This window comes from Lissotriton helveticus, chromosome 8, assembly GCF_964261635.1.
Source record: "Lissotriton helveticus chromosome 8, aLisHel1.1, whole genome shotgun sequence".
NCBI classification, from domain to species: Eukaryota; Metazoa; Chordata; class Amphibia; order Caudata; family Salamandridae; genus Lissotriton; species Lissotriton helveticus.
The window spans coordinates 1,151,038,380-1,151,055,593 of record NC_136069.1 but is presented as its reverse complement, the minus strand read 5'-3'; the positions used below and the strand labels follow the sequence as shown (position 1 = coordinate 1,151,055,593).

Genomic DNA, 17,214 nt, shown 5'->3' with positions numbered 1-17,214 from the left:
TGAATCGATAAGACCGAAACGTCGACCTACACGTCCATTTCTGTGCCATCAACAACTTGCCATCAGTGACTTACTTCTATTTTAGTAGTAGTCATTGTTTCTGTATGTAACAGTTTGGATTTAGTCTTTTGTACTATAGGAAAGACGGCTGTATTCCCTGTACATTAGATTTGTTTTGTAACTCTCATGACTGATTAAGAACCCGTATGATTTTACAACAAATAATAACACTTTTTGATACAAGAACTTCCCTGTGTTGCATATCTTTGTTCTTTTAGCTAGTGTGGTAGCTATTTACATGTATCTCTAATAACTGAATTCTCTGAAACTTATACAGCTACTTATACTTACAGTCTGAATCTAAAACTTGAATTATAGATTCCATATGCTGTACAATATATCACCAAATAAAACCCTTGCCGGCAACTTTCAGTTTACATATTATCTGCCCAAGCCAGCGAGGGTATATTGGGTTACCCACCCCCTCCTTTTCACTTACATCACAACCATACTGTTGTCTCTTTGCTGGTTTCCTATCCAAGCAAGGTCAATTTACAACACTGCCTTTATCACCCACAAAGCCTTGCACACCTCCACCCCTATATGGCTAATAAACTCAAAATCTCAGGCGGCTCTAGACCTTAACGGAATACGAAAAACTTACTGCTGAAGGTCCTACCTTCAAAAGGGAAAGATTTATGGCTCAATCCTTCTCTCATAATGCGACCAGACTCTGGAACTCACTTCCTCCATCCCTCAGAAGCACCACCTCTTTCCGGACCTTCAAAATGGATCTTAAAACTCGACTCCTCCGAAGGCACTTCCTGTAATAATTCAACCCATTTCTTGATCCTTACGGCCATCTAGTACTCACATGAGGTTATCTTTGTACATATGTATTTAACTGTGTTTAACCTAATGCTGACACCTTTTTATTTTTTACAATATAAATATGCAAATAGTTAGAGTTGGAACTGCATATATGTAACTTGTTAGTGTGCTCAGTCTTTCTTGTGTATCTTTGTCTCTATATATATGTAACTTGTTAGCGTGTTTAGTCTACATTGTATACATGGGCGTCCGCAGACATTTTTCCAGGGGGGGGCAAAATGTTAACGTCATCACCATCCTCTGACATGATGTGTGCCAGGTGGGGCACAAGAAACACTGGTGCGCAGACTGGGATAGACTCAATTAAATGCCAGGAATCCAGGACATGTGACTGACCCTGCCACCCTGCCACAGGCCAACAAACACCACCTGTAGGGAAAAAGCTAAACTTTCTGACAAGGTGCTTTATCTCTGTCTGCTATGTGTGCAGACTTCCGGGTTCTCGATCCAACACCAATCAAGGCTGTCTTCAGCACGATTCGATTTTTATCAGAATAGTTTAAAACAGCCTATGATTAAAGCACCAGATTAAATATACTGTATGCACAGAGTATGTTAGGGATTATTTGTAGCACACATATTTAACAATATTGGCTTCTAGGTGCTAGAATTCATGATAACTTTTATCCAAAGTTAAAGCACAATGTCAAAGTTAGTAATAAATAATGCATCAATCACAAACGCTAGTGATTCGCCAATGGGTGCTCTCTTTACTAGAATTCCCGGGCATTGCTAAATTTTACACACATTCAATTAATTTATACAAAATAAAATGTATAGGTCCAAATGTCAGCTATATTTTTTAAAAGAAACTTAGAGTCCCTCTTCGTGTAGTCAATGTCAAACTGACAACGTGCTCACGTTTAGGGCTACAATACTGGCCAGCTCCCTTTCGCGGAAGCCCGGCACCGTAAATGTGTGGCACATGCGGCGCCCGCAGGGCGGCACCTCACAGGTCCAGGGATGCTGAGTCTTACACAGTGGTCGAAGTGGGGGAAAAAACGTAGGGGAACAGTGGGGGGAGAATTAAGGGCGGGAATAACCCAAGGATTGGATCTGTGAGTGGAGCCAGAGGTGTGGCCAGAATGCGCAGACATCCCAATTTTTTGTATTTGTTTGGCATTTCACTGCCCAGTTTAATCAACCAATGGATACACATGATTATTTAAGGTTATAATGAGTGGGATATGCTTCTAATCACAGAATGTACCAAATATGATAACATGTGGAAACACAAGCCATTTGTCTCCGAGCCATGGAGTTTCTGTCATCAGCACTTCTCGTTTTTTCCACAACAGCAGTTCAAACATGAATGGCAAAATATCCTAGTTCGCAAATGTTTTCTCTAAAATTATGCCTCTGCCATATTTGCCTCATAATGCAAGATCTGCTACATGATCTGACCCTTTAAACTAATAAATTGTTTGTAGCTCAAACATATCAAAAGTTAATATAAAATGTGACTTGTGTTGCTGCGGAGTGGATGGCCTATTGTAAAGGTTGACTGATCACCTTTCTTACCGCTGCGTTTGTATGTTACACTGGTACTAATAAGGCAAAATCTTTCCAGAGACTGTTAGCATGTGTACACACGTCAAAATAATAAAATATCTGATAATATACTGCATTACGCTGCAGCCTTTTTTTTAATGCATAATTTAGTCAACACTACGGCATAATGTTGTCATCCTTTGCTGCATAATTAGTTCCAGTGGCCCCACAGCAGGCAGCACATGTTAAAAGTGCTTGTGAATGAAGCCGGGTGACTGTAAGTTTGCGAACTTAGTTTGGTGTGCGTGCAAATCCTGCATTGCCAATCCCTGGTGAGTTGCAGCTACTACTGCTGAAACAAGGCAAATGGAGGTACCTATGGGTGAGGCAGACTGGCCTCAAGGGCAGGGCCAGCCATAGCACTGGTGGTGTCCTGTGCATTAATGTTTGTTAGTGCCCCCCAATGACCACCTCTGCCATGGATTCCCTCACTGCCACCCTTTAACTGTGCCCCCGAAGTTTCCATGACCACTCTCTTTCAGATGCATTTAATTTGATTTGCAGCGCCACTCATACCATTGTAGGGTGTCAGAGCACTTTACATCACACACATTACACAGAGACAATCAACATGTGTGTAAATCACTGTATAGAAAATGTTACATAAGACTAAGGACTACAAGGTGTAGGAGTCACATGACAACCATACTAGTAGCCCATATAGTTTTATAGTGATTGGTCTGGATAAATACAATACCCAGAGTTTAAAACGTAATACCATGGTTGGGGGTTCTCCTTAATAATCAGAATTGATTTCTGTCCAAAAGAACACTTTTTGGGACATTAGGATAATCAAAGACTGGGGGCCGTGGGGGTGGGGGGAGGAACATAACGCTCTAATTTATACCTTGCAGTTTGTATGCAGCCCTTAGATGACAGTTAATAGCTCACTGTTCGAAGTTAGGATTTTAACTTATAACCTGCAAGTAACAAAAGGATCTCTCTGACAAAAGCAGTAGCCCACTGACCTATTTACATTATGTGCACTTTGTGATCTGCATCGCGTATGTTCTTTGCAGCCGGTACATTAACCCTCTGAGCTACCTTTCCATGAGTCAAAACTTCCACTAGACAAAATTATGATCTCTCTCTAGGAAGGACATTAATCACCAGAGTCATCATGACATTTTCATTGTTGCCAAAAATTGCTGGAGGCCAGGAAGGAGGCAGCAAGCTTTTTTAAAACCATAATATACTTGCAAACATGATGCCTCCACCTAAAGTCGTACAAAAGGGGGTGGTTATGGACGGAGCATCTGGACCAATCAAACACTCACACCCAGTCAACAGATCTGGGTTTAATCCTAAAGAACGGTGATGGATTAAACCCAGATCTGTTGACTGGGTGTGAGTGTTTGATTTGTTCAGATGCTCCGTCCATCACCCCCCCCTTTTGTACCGCTTTGTCCACCTAAAGTCAGCACCCGGTGTGGTCACATTGGTTGCACCGCCCTAGAGCTGGTCCTTCTCAAGGGTCCTGTGAACTCAGTGACAGGGTCACTGTTGCTCTAGGGTGTGCTGCTTCATAGGCCTGCCCACAAGACTGGAGGTGAACTTCAGTATGGATAGTGGTGGACAAGCCTTGAAGGTTAACCTACACTTGTCATGTTAGGGTCCACCTGCTGGTGCAAAGACACCAGGACTTCTAAGGTGTTGCGAAGCCTTCTACGGTCTAGCATGTAATTGTGCTGTCACAGGAGAGTGGTCTGGTGGACTGGTTATTAAGGCTAAACCTGGTTCCCAGTTCCAAATTCAGCAGCTCTGACCATAGTGCCACACCCTCTTCCCCCACTGAACACCATACTGCCCCACTGAGAAAAACTCCCACTGTCTTCAACTATATCCCAATTGTTGCCCGCTATAAACACCTGGATGCGGCTCAATTTAAATTACGCACTAGACAAGGGCAATATGCGGCCTACAAAAAAAAAAGTAACAACATCCTGGAAAAAGCAAACACTTATAGGGAATGTAAAATTTAGCAAACCATGGGAAATGTAAGCAGGAACAAAATGGTTACCTTAATGCTTTTACACGCACTATTCAGAAATCAGTGAGTGCTTTTTTCCGGAAAAGTTAAGGACACGACTACAGGGCCCTGAATGGACCCATTTCAATGGCCATTGCTTATATCCTTACAAAACGTAAGCAGTATGGTAAAAAGACCACATCCCTGGACCTCCAGGATTGGTGCAGTAGTTCCAAGTCCAGGGAAAACAAAGACAAGAAAACAAAAATAGCGCTTCACTGGCAAACTCTGTAAAAGTGGCGCTAATGTGTTTCAGTGTGATTAAAATCAGTTTGGCCAGTTTGCTACCACTCCGTCTTACTTTATTTAGCTATTTATATATTTTTAGCCTCTAATTCCCAATGCTGCACTTTGGAATTAAAATATCAGAAAAATATGACATTTCCAGCAATAGCGGCTTTCTTTTTTTGATCCATTTCACAGGGAAGCAAATAAAAGAAAGGAGAGGAAAGAGAGTGAGAACCCCGTCTTGAAGTCACGGTTTTCATGGGCGTCCACAGGGGGGGCAAGGAGGGTAGCTCCAGGGGGGGCAAGCTCCCCTCCTTGCCCCCCCCCTGGGGACGCCCATGATTTTATACCTTATGTAACTTACCTGGTTCTTTTGTAAAGCGCTCTTACAAATTTGGGTAAAGTTTGCACTATATAAAACTGCATTAAATAAAATTAAAAACATTTTAAAAAAGTTTTGGTGTATTGTGACACGTTTTGGCACATGTATATAAATTCAATAAACCAAGAAACCTATTTAACTGATACAGATCCGAGGTCAGAAGGCACAGCACTGCCTAATTTTAAAAAAACATGTTGTATTATTTTGGCTTTGAACCAAAATGGAAGTACACAATTAGCATAGGTGATGGAGTGTAACAAACAAAAAAGGAAAATTACATGAAAACAGGAATGGTTTGTGGGGGTTGGGAGGCTGTGACACCAGTGGTCTGAGACAAAAGCAGGAAGGAAAAGAGGGGCAAACAAAAGCACACGAGAGACAGAGGAAAGTAAGCGAATAGTGGGGGAGGCAAGACAGACACGACGGGTGGAAACGGATCCTCTCTCATTGAACGCTTCACAAACAAGAACGGTTTCACAGCTGCTGTGAACATGCAGATCGGCTGCTTTCCCTCAAGTAGATGGGCTTGGAGGAGGGAAAACCCGCTTTCATTCACAGAGCCAGGGTGGGCATTTACAGCGAGAGCAAGGGAGCAGGAGACAGAGTGGCCTAGCCCACCACTCAACTATCTCAACTTCTTTGCTCCAGAGACTGAAGCAGGGCCGGGGAGGAGCTGAACACAGAGGGGCCCCAGGGACATCACGTGGATGCTGCTCTTTGTTTCTTAGTCAGGTCTTTTCTGAGGAGACGTAAGGGGGCCAAGTCAGTGGTAAGGGTTGAAATGCAGGGAGCTGATAGCATGTGAAGGCAGCAGCAGTTGCATTTGCACATAAGAAAACAATTACAACGGGACGTGCATCGTGCTGGCAATAAAAAAAGCATTTGCAATGCAATAGGTCTCGCATTTACGGAACTCTTGTAAATTGGAGACCTATTGCATTCAAAATGCTTGTCTGCAAAAGCACCCATGTTGCGCTTTCACATTAATGGTGGCCGGGCCCCTTTCTTTAGACGAGCCGTCTCTAACGAAAGGCGCGTGGCTGCCATTAGAGTGAAAGCACGTTATCGGGCGCTTTTACAAAAAAAAGCGCCCCATATCGCTTTTTCACCTTCATCGCGCCCGCACCCCTTTCTATAGATGTGTCTCGTCTAAATAAAGGGGGCGGCCTCCCTTAACATGAAAGCGCAGTACGGGGAACTTGTACACAAAAAAAAAGTGAATTAATATTTTTAAAAACCTGCGCCTGCGTTTGGCGCTACAAATAAGCCAAAGGCACAGCCGCCATAATATGAAAAAGAATAGTAAACAGGAGAGAGCGTGTCTTGCCTGCACCAGCAGGCAGGTGAAAACCATTGAACAAAATAGTGCTCGGAGGCTGTAATTAAGTTAAAGCCTACCGAGGAACAACACATATAACAGGGCGTGTGGTTACAAATTGAGATAAGGCGGTACTAAGTAGGGACTACTAACCCTTTTGATCAATGAAAAGCCCCAGTTTCCAAATGACAATGACACAAGCCAATGAAAATATAGGCAGAGAGTGGACAGAGCTTCAAGTCCATACCACAATACAGCATGCCTCGCAGAGTAGCACATGCGCTGCACAGGCTCGACCTAAAAAAGGTATTATTGCGGAAGGATGGATGTGTCGTCCTCCAGGCGTCCAGTAATCCCACTGAGTGAAAAGCATTTTTAAGGCCTTCAAAAAGTGGCCTGAGCTGGCTATGCGGGTGAGTGCCATCTATTTCTGGATCCCAAATGAGGTTGAAATCCCCCGTTAGTATGATATCATCCTCCACAACTCCTCCCCCCCCACAAGAATGTGAGGAAGTAATGAAGAGGGGTAGCTGGTGCGATATTTGGGGAATATATTGAGGCTAACGTACACATCTTGCCTAATAAGATCCCCTCTACCATTATCACCCTCCCTTCTTTACCCAATTTGATACTTAGTGGTTGGAATCTGAGAGAGGAGTGGAGGAGAAGAGCCCATTGTGTTTAGTAGAGCCGAGGATCGTTAAAATATAGGATAGGCTTTATGTTTTAATTTGTAGTTCTTACTGCATGTGATGCAAGTCTCCTGCAATGCTGCTATGCCATGTCTTTTATCCATCAGGTATTTCCATAGTTTGTGCCTTTTGGCTGGGAAGTTAAGCCCTTTAACATTCCATGTCAATGCAGTTAACACCATGTCAGTGTAAAATGTTGATAGCAAATGTGATCCCCCCTCATATCTTCTCCTCAATGTTCCTGTGTCCCCCTCTCCCCCTCAGATCCCTGCCTCTCACCCTCTCCCGTCTGCCCTGCAACCTCACACCACATTCGAACTCAATCCCATTCATGATGCAACAAGTGAAAAGCAATATAAGAACTTTAACTTTTGGATACAGTGCTCCCCAACAATTGTGTAATAACAAGGTAAGTTGTGGTCGTGTAAGCGTGTTAGTCATGAACTACTTTATGCATTTGTGCTATAATAATCTTTTGATCAAGGTGACTGCATACATTTTATAGGCTAGAATACATCTCCCATTACCACTGGGCTGAATACTGTGCTTATAGTCCCCCGAGTAGATATGGAGTTCAACGGGTACCTAGTAAGAATAGTTCCTGCGGCCAGGCCAACCGTACAGGGGTGAGCCTCTAGTGAGAACTCAGAGTCTTCTCTAGTCAACGGAATCTAATCTTTGGCTCAGCATCCTCATTGCTGAACGTTAAGGAGCCCATCCGAGCTCCCCCACTTGGGTCCCTATTCTTTCCCTGCCGTCTCGATCGCCGTTGTGAGAGCCATTGTCATGTGCTAGGGCCGGCTGTGTTGCTCGTGGATTGTCCTTCTGTTAAATATTCTGGGTGCTCTGATTCCGGGATTGCTACTCCAAGCAACCGGGCTGTTCTGTGAGGTCAGTTTGATCTAGCGCCAACATCACCCAAAAGTACAGGAGCTCTATATATTACCACCAGTTACTTCATCCAAGTTACTTGCTTTTCACAATTTACTTTTGGGGTCAGTTTTATGTAGTGGCAACATCACCCGAAGGTACAGGAGTGTTTATATTACCACCAGTTACTGCACATTATAAAGCCTTTCTCAATAAACACGTCATAACACTTTTACAGAGTTTCCTTAACTTTTATTGCACAACTGCTCACCAAGCTAAAACGAACCAAAAAAACTGATCACATAGGCGAAACCTTTTGCGTTTGCCAATGCTTGTCTCCAGTTGGAAGGCCTTCAATGTTTGTGAAGTGTACTTCATCAGGCACATAAAAGGGTACTTCTGACCTAATCCACCCATGTTTTCTGTCTGTTTTTCCTTCTGGCATCTCATTCCATCACTGAATATGAATTTTGTACAAAAATAGCCAAAGGAATCTCAGAGTCAACGACTGGATGAAAGGGCCTCCAGAGAAGAATCCTCTTCTACAAAGGGTAGCAAGGCTATATATATGCAAACATTTTTCCCTCTTCTAGCCCTCCACTATCCTTCTCAATCCAAATAACTGACTAACCCATCCATCCCTCAAATTACTTTCTTATTTCACTATACTAATTCACCTCTAATCCTTTATTGGTACTGGAGTAGCGTGCTACTCTCTAAAAAAAGCGCTTTGATGCCTCGTCAGGGGTAGTGAGCACTATATAAATGCAATTACAATACAATACATAACATCTGTTCATAGGCGTAATGAAACTCGAGGGGACCCCCCTGCAAGGTACGTGGAAGGGCCCCCTCCGGGATCATTCAGGAGCTCTCGGCCAGAGTACTATGCTGAGGAGGCCCCTGGAGCTTCTGGGCTCCCCGTACCACAGGGGCTGCCGGGGCCTGTGTTACAACACTGCTTCTGCTGTTGTCACAATTTTATGTTAGCAGATAACATCTGTTGCCTCAATAAAGACCCATTTCAAAGGGGAAAATGGCTTCTTTGAAGTGTGTGTGTGGCATAGTAAAACATAGTTAAAATGGCAGGATATTCTAAAAGGATGGCAGAGGAGGATAACAAATTTAAAGTAGTGCCTTAATCACAGCACTATCAGGGGAAGGATGCCAATCAAGCTGAAATAATCAGTAGTTGATACATGCTCCAAGCAAAAGAACAGACACGAAAGCCAGCACGTGCTGGCCAATGAGAAGGCAACATATGAGAGTTGTAATGAAGCTAAATAAAGGTAGGCAACGAAAGGCTGCAAGGCACCCTTTTTGAATACAATATCTCTTGCATGAGCTGTCGCAGGTGAGATCTAAAACTTTGGTCTCCGGGACTAGTGACAGCCACAATAGGAACTCTGTTATCGTGAAGTCCTAGTGTTCCGGCTATCTGTGGTGTAGGCACAACTGCACCATCCAGTAACTCAATTAGGGTCTCACTACAAGCAGACATGTTCTATTATTAAGAACATGGCATCTGAGCCAAATGGGAGGGCCATGTACCGTCACTACCGCATCTCACCCCACAGCAAACCAGAGAACCCACCAGCGGATATAAAGAAAAGCATTTGTGAATAATAACATGCTTTAGATTACCTAACTACCTAAATACAAATGCACACATCATGCCAATGAGACGTGTTCTCATCAAAATCGTGGCTGTATTCTGTATTTTAAGGAAAAGTGGGTCAGATGTGCTAGTCCAAACATTAAGCACTCCAACTTTTTAGCATATTGATAAACCATGGTACCTTGGTCCCTAAGCCTGTGAATGAATTGCAAACAAATGCACTTATTTCACTATGCCATTTTGAAGATATTCCTATCCTATACAAAGCTCTTTTGACCCATATAGACATGTTCCATGATATAATACTGAAATACGTACAAACTGTTACTTCGAACTAAGGCAACCTTCCCCAACAACTGCCATAATAGTGAAAATTGGCTTACTTAGTACTCCAACAACAAGGGTAGCTGTTGGGATGTGTGGGTTTGAAGTTTGTAGAGAAGGGGTTGAGAGAAGAGGATATGAAGTACTAAGGGATGCTCCCTTTAGTCTGTCTGCAACATAGACATCAGTTTTAATTTCACCTGTGCTCTGCAACTCAAATGTATCATCCATAATTCATCCACAAACTTCCCATGTCTTCTCCTGCAGACATCCTTTCACAATTTTCCTACTATCACATTTATTGGCATAAAAAAGCCATGGTTCATTGTTATCACAGGAACAGTCATGCACTTAAACACTTTCCATGCTACTTTGTCCCTCTGCTGTATGCAAGCTGACTTCCCTATATACATTGTAAGTGTTACATGTTCAGTGTTTGGTTGCATCATTAGAAGAGAGATGTAAAATGCATTTACCTTCAACTTTCACTGCAATAGCACGAGAAACGTTAAACAGCTCCCCATTATGAGAATATAATATACTGCATGTATAATTTCCTTCATCTGCCTTAGTCACATTTTCTATTTGAAGCTTAAAGTCAAAAGGTTTCATTCCTTTGCCGTCAATATTCAAAGGTTGACATTCCTAAACAAAAACATAATTATTTTACATGATATTACCAAAGACCAGGCTATGAAGACACATTTGAGGTAACACTGCTTATGGAAGTAAACCGGTAATAGAAATCATATGGTGCAGTAACAGATGTTCAAGACACTACAAAAATACAGTGGGAACTAGTGTAAATGTAAATGTAAATGTATAGGCATTTATATAGCGCACTACTTACCCGTAGGGTCCCAAGGCGCTTCGACCGCTGCGAAACCCTTCCTGGCTTCCCTGAGAGATGGTCCCTTAATGGGTATCTCCAGGGTGAGACCAGGCATCCCCGGCGGTCTGGTGGGGCCGTTAGTGAAGATGAGGCAAGCTAATGCCCAGAGTTGCCGAGTGTGAACGCTGATCAGAGTGGGCACCGAGGCGAGAGAATTATCGAGTCTGCTGACCCTGGTCCAGAAACCTGCCGCGCCGGGAATCGAACCCTGGTCCCGGGCCGTCCTCTGCTCTCGGGTCTGCCGCCTCTAACCAGTGAGCCACACTACTTCACTTCACTTCACTTCAGTGTAAAAACTACTAAGATTTTCCATGCATACACCCTATTGGAGAAAAGAGTGCAAGTCTCAACGGCTAAAAGATTAGCATATCTACATTAAACCTCAGAGCACTATTTAGTTTATTCAATACAGGATCTATCCCAAAGTGGAGTGAATCCTGATGATGTGGATCAACTGGGCATAATTCAGACCAGTAACATCTAACAAGGAAGAAGCCAGCAAATCGACACAGGATGGGCCATTCAGATGGTTCAACCTAATGGTAAGTTTATAGTCTTTTTTTCCCAAGTGATGAAATTATTTTCAATGTAGTACTTTACGGTCAATAAAATAGTGAAGCATTCCATGTCACCAAAGAGTAAAGCGTACAGGCAGTGCTAAGTTTTCTTTAGTTTGTTTTATAAATCAAGCCATTTCATGAGTGGAAGAAATGAACAGAGGCTTATTTAATATTTAGAGACTTTCAGTGACAAGAGGATTCGCTCATGAGTTAATATACCAGATTAAAAGATATGTGGGTAACCTATAGCTCAAAAGTTCAAATTCCAGCAGACTGATTCATTGTTCCTGCATTGATGACAAGAGAACTAATAAACTGTGACGGTGGAATCTGGTAATACAGAGGTTGGATAGGGAATGAGTTAAGGTACATTTAAAACAAACCATTTTGTTAATATTTACTGTTCCCCTTTAAATATCAATTTCTCTCATAATCATTATGACTATGTGAAAGCATAGCCTTTGGAGGGCTTTTGGGGCATACAATTTTGAGTAAATATAAGATTAGGGTAGTACATGTACTACCCAGTTCTTCAAACAAGATCCTTAATTCTGCATATATCTGTAAACATGTAGTTATCCATAAAAAGTCCACATATTGTAAGATTGAAGAATATGTGCATTATTCTGTTTAGGACAATGACAATTAGGAATGTATATATGGGTCTTAAAAAGTATCTAGCCTATAAACAAGAAATACGCCATTTACAGTTGACAAATTAAAATGCAGCCAACAGCTTTTACCACCTACATATTCAAATAGGGTGTCAGAAAACTGTTAACAAAGTCCCTAGAATACAAATTCTCACATATGGTAGGTTTGCAAATTAAAAGAAGGAATACCAACAATCCAATGATTGTGCAGCATCTAGATTTTTTCAGTAAAAACTGACATTCATAGACCTGGATGCAAAATCGTAACATTTACCTTTAACCACACAACTTCCTCTGGGGTTTTAAAATGTTCAAGGTCTGGACAATTTATCATATCATTAAGCTGTGCAAGCAGGTGTTGCTCGAACATGTTAGCAGGATTATAACAAAAGCCTTCCAAGTTCTTGTATACAATGAGCTCAACCTGCTTTGTCGAGCAATTTGTTGGATTCCTGTAATAAAATAAAAGAACAGAAATCAAGGTCACTAAAAGAGTTAGGTTACTTAAAGAGTTAACGCAAGTCTTTTATGGCTGAGCTTTTGAATGTAATCAAACTGTATAGAAAAGAAACTGTGGCTGTGAATTTGTCCAGAGGGGACAACATGTACAAGTGTCACAAACATGCTCTCTAAAATCGGATTAGCCATGTAAACGTATTAGTGATTTGCTAACCCTGACAACTCAAAATGTACATTACACTTTGAGGGTGTTTTATTCCCAGTGCAGCAATGGACTGGAAAAAAATAGCACATTGTGACATAAAAAACATGATAAGCACCCAATATTGAGACTAAGGGGTCTATTAGCATGGCGGGCGGAAGCACCGGCGTGGTGCTGGCGGTGGCGGTAAATGCTTTTTTCCGCACGCCCGCAGCGGTCCTCACTCCCGCCATATTAGTATGGCCAAACATAGCCCCTTTCCCATCTGCAGCGGTGCGACTCGAACCGCCATCAAAGTGCGCCCGCCACCGCGGCGGTGGGAGCCAATGGAGACTCACCGCCGTGCGGAATGACGTCCTGTCCGTTGTACAAATTAGGATGCCCCAAACAGAACAGGGGAGCGCCAAACCAGAATCCCAGTCCCTTCCACCCGGTCCCGACCTCAATGGATCCAGCTCTACACGTCTTCCCGTTGCTGTACCTGATACATTACCTGCAACTCATGGATCGTCGCGGATGCCGCCGCAGGTATGCAAACACACAATCCCGCACACAACCACAACACACAACACACAACTCATGGGCTGATATAGGGTTCCTGTCCACATCAGACACCCTGGTGGGGACAGGAACACTTTCACAAGTGTACCCACACATGTCCTACCTGTCACCTAGTCACCCCTCCGCATCAAGGTCACCCATCCACCGCGATCATGAAGTAATGTCCCGGTAACGTCACAGCAGCGGCGAAGACACATGAAAACATGCCCACAATGCAGAAGGCAGGGCCGACACCAGGCCTGGGCAGTGCACAAAGACCACAGTGCCACACCTCCACACTCCACACACTAGGCCCCCCCAACATGAAGGGACATGCCATGTGCCCCACCTGTGCTCCTCCATGCACTTTTAACCAGCCAGGTGAACCCACACCCTGCACCACACACCAAACAACTAGGGAGACAGCCCCAGCAGGTGTGGCTGCAGAGGAACACACAGCACAGAAGCACAGGGCCAGGGCAACACACACACCACAACACCACCACATTCATGGCAAGAATACGGAGTCTAAGCACAAAATGAACACGCACACACATAATGAACAATCACTCTACTGGACACACAGCCTGCCATGTCACACAGACATACCCCACACTGACAAACAGCCATATACACAGACCACATGCCAGCAGCAATGGAGTACAACATATAGGAAAGCCAAAGTGAGGTGCTCACAAATATAAGGCCAAGGAGCCAACCACCAAGCATGTGTACATCACATGCAAGAGAAAGAACGTAGAACAACACCCTCAGCCCATCAAATCACATGTGGCTGGTACAGTGTGTGAAGTCAAACCACAGTCACAGCAAGGCAACCCACGTATAGTCACAGGGATGAAAGGAAGGGTATGAAGTCAAACAATGAACAGCCACCATTTGTATCCAACTACTTGACAGGAGTATGTCAGCAGCACAACACACAGGGCCCATTGCAACACCCCATGACTGTAAAACACAAGTATGAACCTTCACACATACCCCTTCAGACCTGCAGCACACAACACCAGTGTCAAACACACAGAAGTCTGCCAACAATGTTCAGTCAATACATTGACAAACAATCACACAGCCTGGGGGGATCCACAAACATCACACACACAGGGAAGCCTGAACCAATGTGTGCACAAAAACAGCAGCCAAACACATAAGACATAACAGGGGCACACAACCTCATCAGTCCGGAACAATGCACAGGCAACATACCACAACACATACAAGAAGTGCATCAACACTAAACAATCATGGACACAAACTGGGAGAAATGGGCCTACAATGATACACAGACAGACATACCACACCACCCATCAAGTCAACATGGTGTCATAGTGTACCACATGCTTGCACATGCACAAGAATGACATGAGACAGCTCAAATATGAGAGGAGGAAACACCAAGGATGCACCAGACACAACCACAGGAGCTAGAATGGACCTAAGTTCATGTGACAGACACACAAGTAAGGCACAGCACACTGGCAACTGGCAACACACATCTGAATGAAACACACCAACAAAACACACACATGGGCCTGCAAATACAACACCACACACAGAGCACCTGTCAACTGCAAGTGACAACACTGCCCAAACACTGCACACAGCCACATCAGACACACAACAGATGCACATGCCAAGAACTCACATAGCAAGCACAGCAGCACATCAGGGGATGAACACCAGGCAAGGACAAAGCAACATACACTCACAGCACTGCATTCACACCAAGCAGTGTGCGCACATCAAACATTCCAGTTCCACACAGATATGAGTGACACACGATGAACACCCACAACAGCAATCAAAACAGCACACAGACAACACCACACCCAGGAAGTTAAGCAGTCCTTCAGCAAACACACATACAGCTAACCCAACACCCACAGATGCACAAGTCTGAGACCCCAAAGTGGATAAAAAATGATCAGAGCAAACAAGCCATAGGCAATGTTGAAGTGGCATATAGTGCATGTGTCACAGTAAACCATACACACACAGATAACGTTTTATTTAGCAAGGACACTGACAAGGTAGACAAGTGGAGTAACTTATTTTTATTCACATATGACACAGATAGGCACCAAATTAGACAAGAGCAAGGCCAGTGGCCAGGACAAAGTGCTATTGAGGTTTATGCGATCCTGCACAGGCAAGGGGCAAACAGCAGTGAACAACAAGGCCAGTGGCTAGGACAACGTGCAGTTGTGGTACATGAGATCATGCACAGACAAGGGCAAACAGCAGGGAACAACAAGGGCAGTGGCAATTTCAAGGTGCAGAGTATGTCCACCTAAGGGTGGTAAGGGTAAGGTAAGGGGCACACATCAAGGCCAGTGGCCAGTCCAATGCTCAGAGTAGTTGCATGAGATCCTGCACAGGCATGTGGCAAACAGCAGTGAACAACAAGGCCAGTGGCCAGGACAAAGTGCAGTTGAGGTACATGAGATCCTGCATAGGCAAGTGGCAAACAGCAGTGAACAACAAGGACAGGGGCCAGGGTAAAGTGCAGTTGAGGTACATGAGATCCTTCACAGGCAAGGGGCAAACAGCAGGGAACAACAAGGCCAGTGGCCAGTTCAAGGTGCAGAGTATGTCCAAGGGAAGCTGCACAGGTAAGGGGCAAACAGCAGTGAACAACAAGGCCAGTGCCCAGGACAAAGTTCAGAGTAGCAACATGAGATCCTGCACAGGGAATGTGTGTGACTGTACCCTGCCATGGTCTGCAACACAGTCAGGGTGGTAACAATGGGCTGGACAGGCACCGTTGTGGGCGAGACAGGTGTGTGAGGGGGACTTCCACTCAGACTTAGCTGTAGGTCTGACTGGGAGGTGGCTGTGTGTCGGGGATAGTTGGAGGACTGGACTGGGGAGAGAGAGTCCCAGCTGAGGCTGAGGCATCAGTGGCCTGGGAAGCTGGAGGGCTGCTTGGACCAGGTGGTGTAGTGGCACATGGAGGTGGAGTCATGCTGCCATGAGACACAGTGTGGGTGGGAGATTGTTGAGGGGTGCCTTGCCACTTCTTTGGGACTGCGAGAAGCATTGCTTCCTTGCCTGAGAATTAATGAAAAGTGGTGTAGACACAACAAGCCCACTCACCACCAAAGCTGCATCAGGTGCAGATGGTGGCCCTCCCTCTGGGGACATGCTGGATCCAGCAGGATGCTTTGCCTGGCCTTGCCTATGCCCCTCCATTGCCTGTTTTCCAGGTGTACCCCCTACAGTGCCCTCCTTTCCCTGCGTAACACAGGCTTTGGATGGGAGTAGAAGTTGTGGGTGAATCTGCCTTGGAGCTCTTCTTATGTGTACTCTTAGCAGGCACCACCTTCTCAGCAGGCACGGCAACTGTCTGCTTGTCTCTGCGAGATGCTTTTGGGACTGGAGAGTCCTGGGCTGGGGATGCCTCTGAGGCATGTGACCCTGATACCTGCTTCTTGTCTTTGTGGCCCCTGGTGTCGCCTGACGGGCTTTTGTCTTTACGCCCTCGGGTGGTTTTAGTTTTCCGTGGGGATGATGTCTGTGCCCTGGACTCCTTGGGCTGCTGCTACTGTGTGCTGCGTGTACTGTATCTTGCCCTTGAGGTCTGTGGTGTGTGGTCACTATCGTCAGATGTGGCCACCGGCGGGGGGGGGGGTGTACTAAGGGACTGGAGCAGTACTCTGAGATTGTGCCAGTTGAATGGCTGCCGTCACAGTGAAGGACAAAGACTGGGCAGTCCAGTGTAGCCCACCCACGTCTTAATGAATGTCTTCCATGAAAGCAACCACCTGTGCCAACTTTTTGTCGTGGTCTACAAAGGCATTGAGGAGAGCTGTCTGGCCCACACACAGCTGGTGCAAAAGGTCCACAGACTAAGCACTGGTGGCAGCAGGGGAGACAGGGGCAGCGGAGACAGGGGTGAGGGGCACTCTTCCCTTCTGGTGCGAACATGGGCAGCACTAGTGGATGTAGGTGGGAGGGCGGGCACTGTACGCTGTGTGGTGGAAGAGG

The 17,214-nt window shown here is 44.8% G+C and overlaps 1 protein-coding gene across 1 annotated transcript in view; it reads right to left on the bottom strand.

Annotated features, from left to right (window-relative positions):
* The window catches only part of LOC144773175 (interleukin-1 receptor type 1-like), a 319,985-nt gene that overhangs the window by 114,615 nt on the left and 188,156 nt on the right, over window positions 1-17,214 (bottom strand). The window contains exons 3-4 of the mRNA XM_078658048.1: window positions 12,283-12,460; window positions 10,380-10,548 (exon numbers count right to left, since the gene is read on the bottom strand). Of these exons, the coding sequence (XP_078514174.1) occupies window positions 10,380-10,548; window positions 12,283-12,460 (347 nt within the window). The remainder of the gene's footprint in view (window positions 1-10,379; window positions 10,549-12,282; window positions 12,461-17,214) is intronic.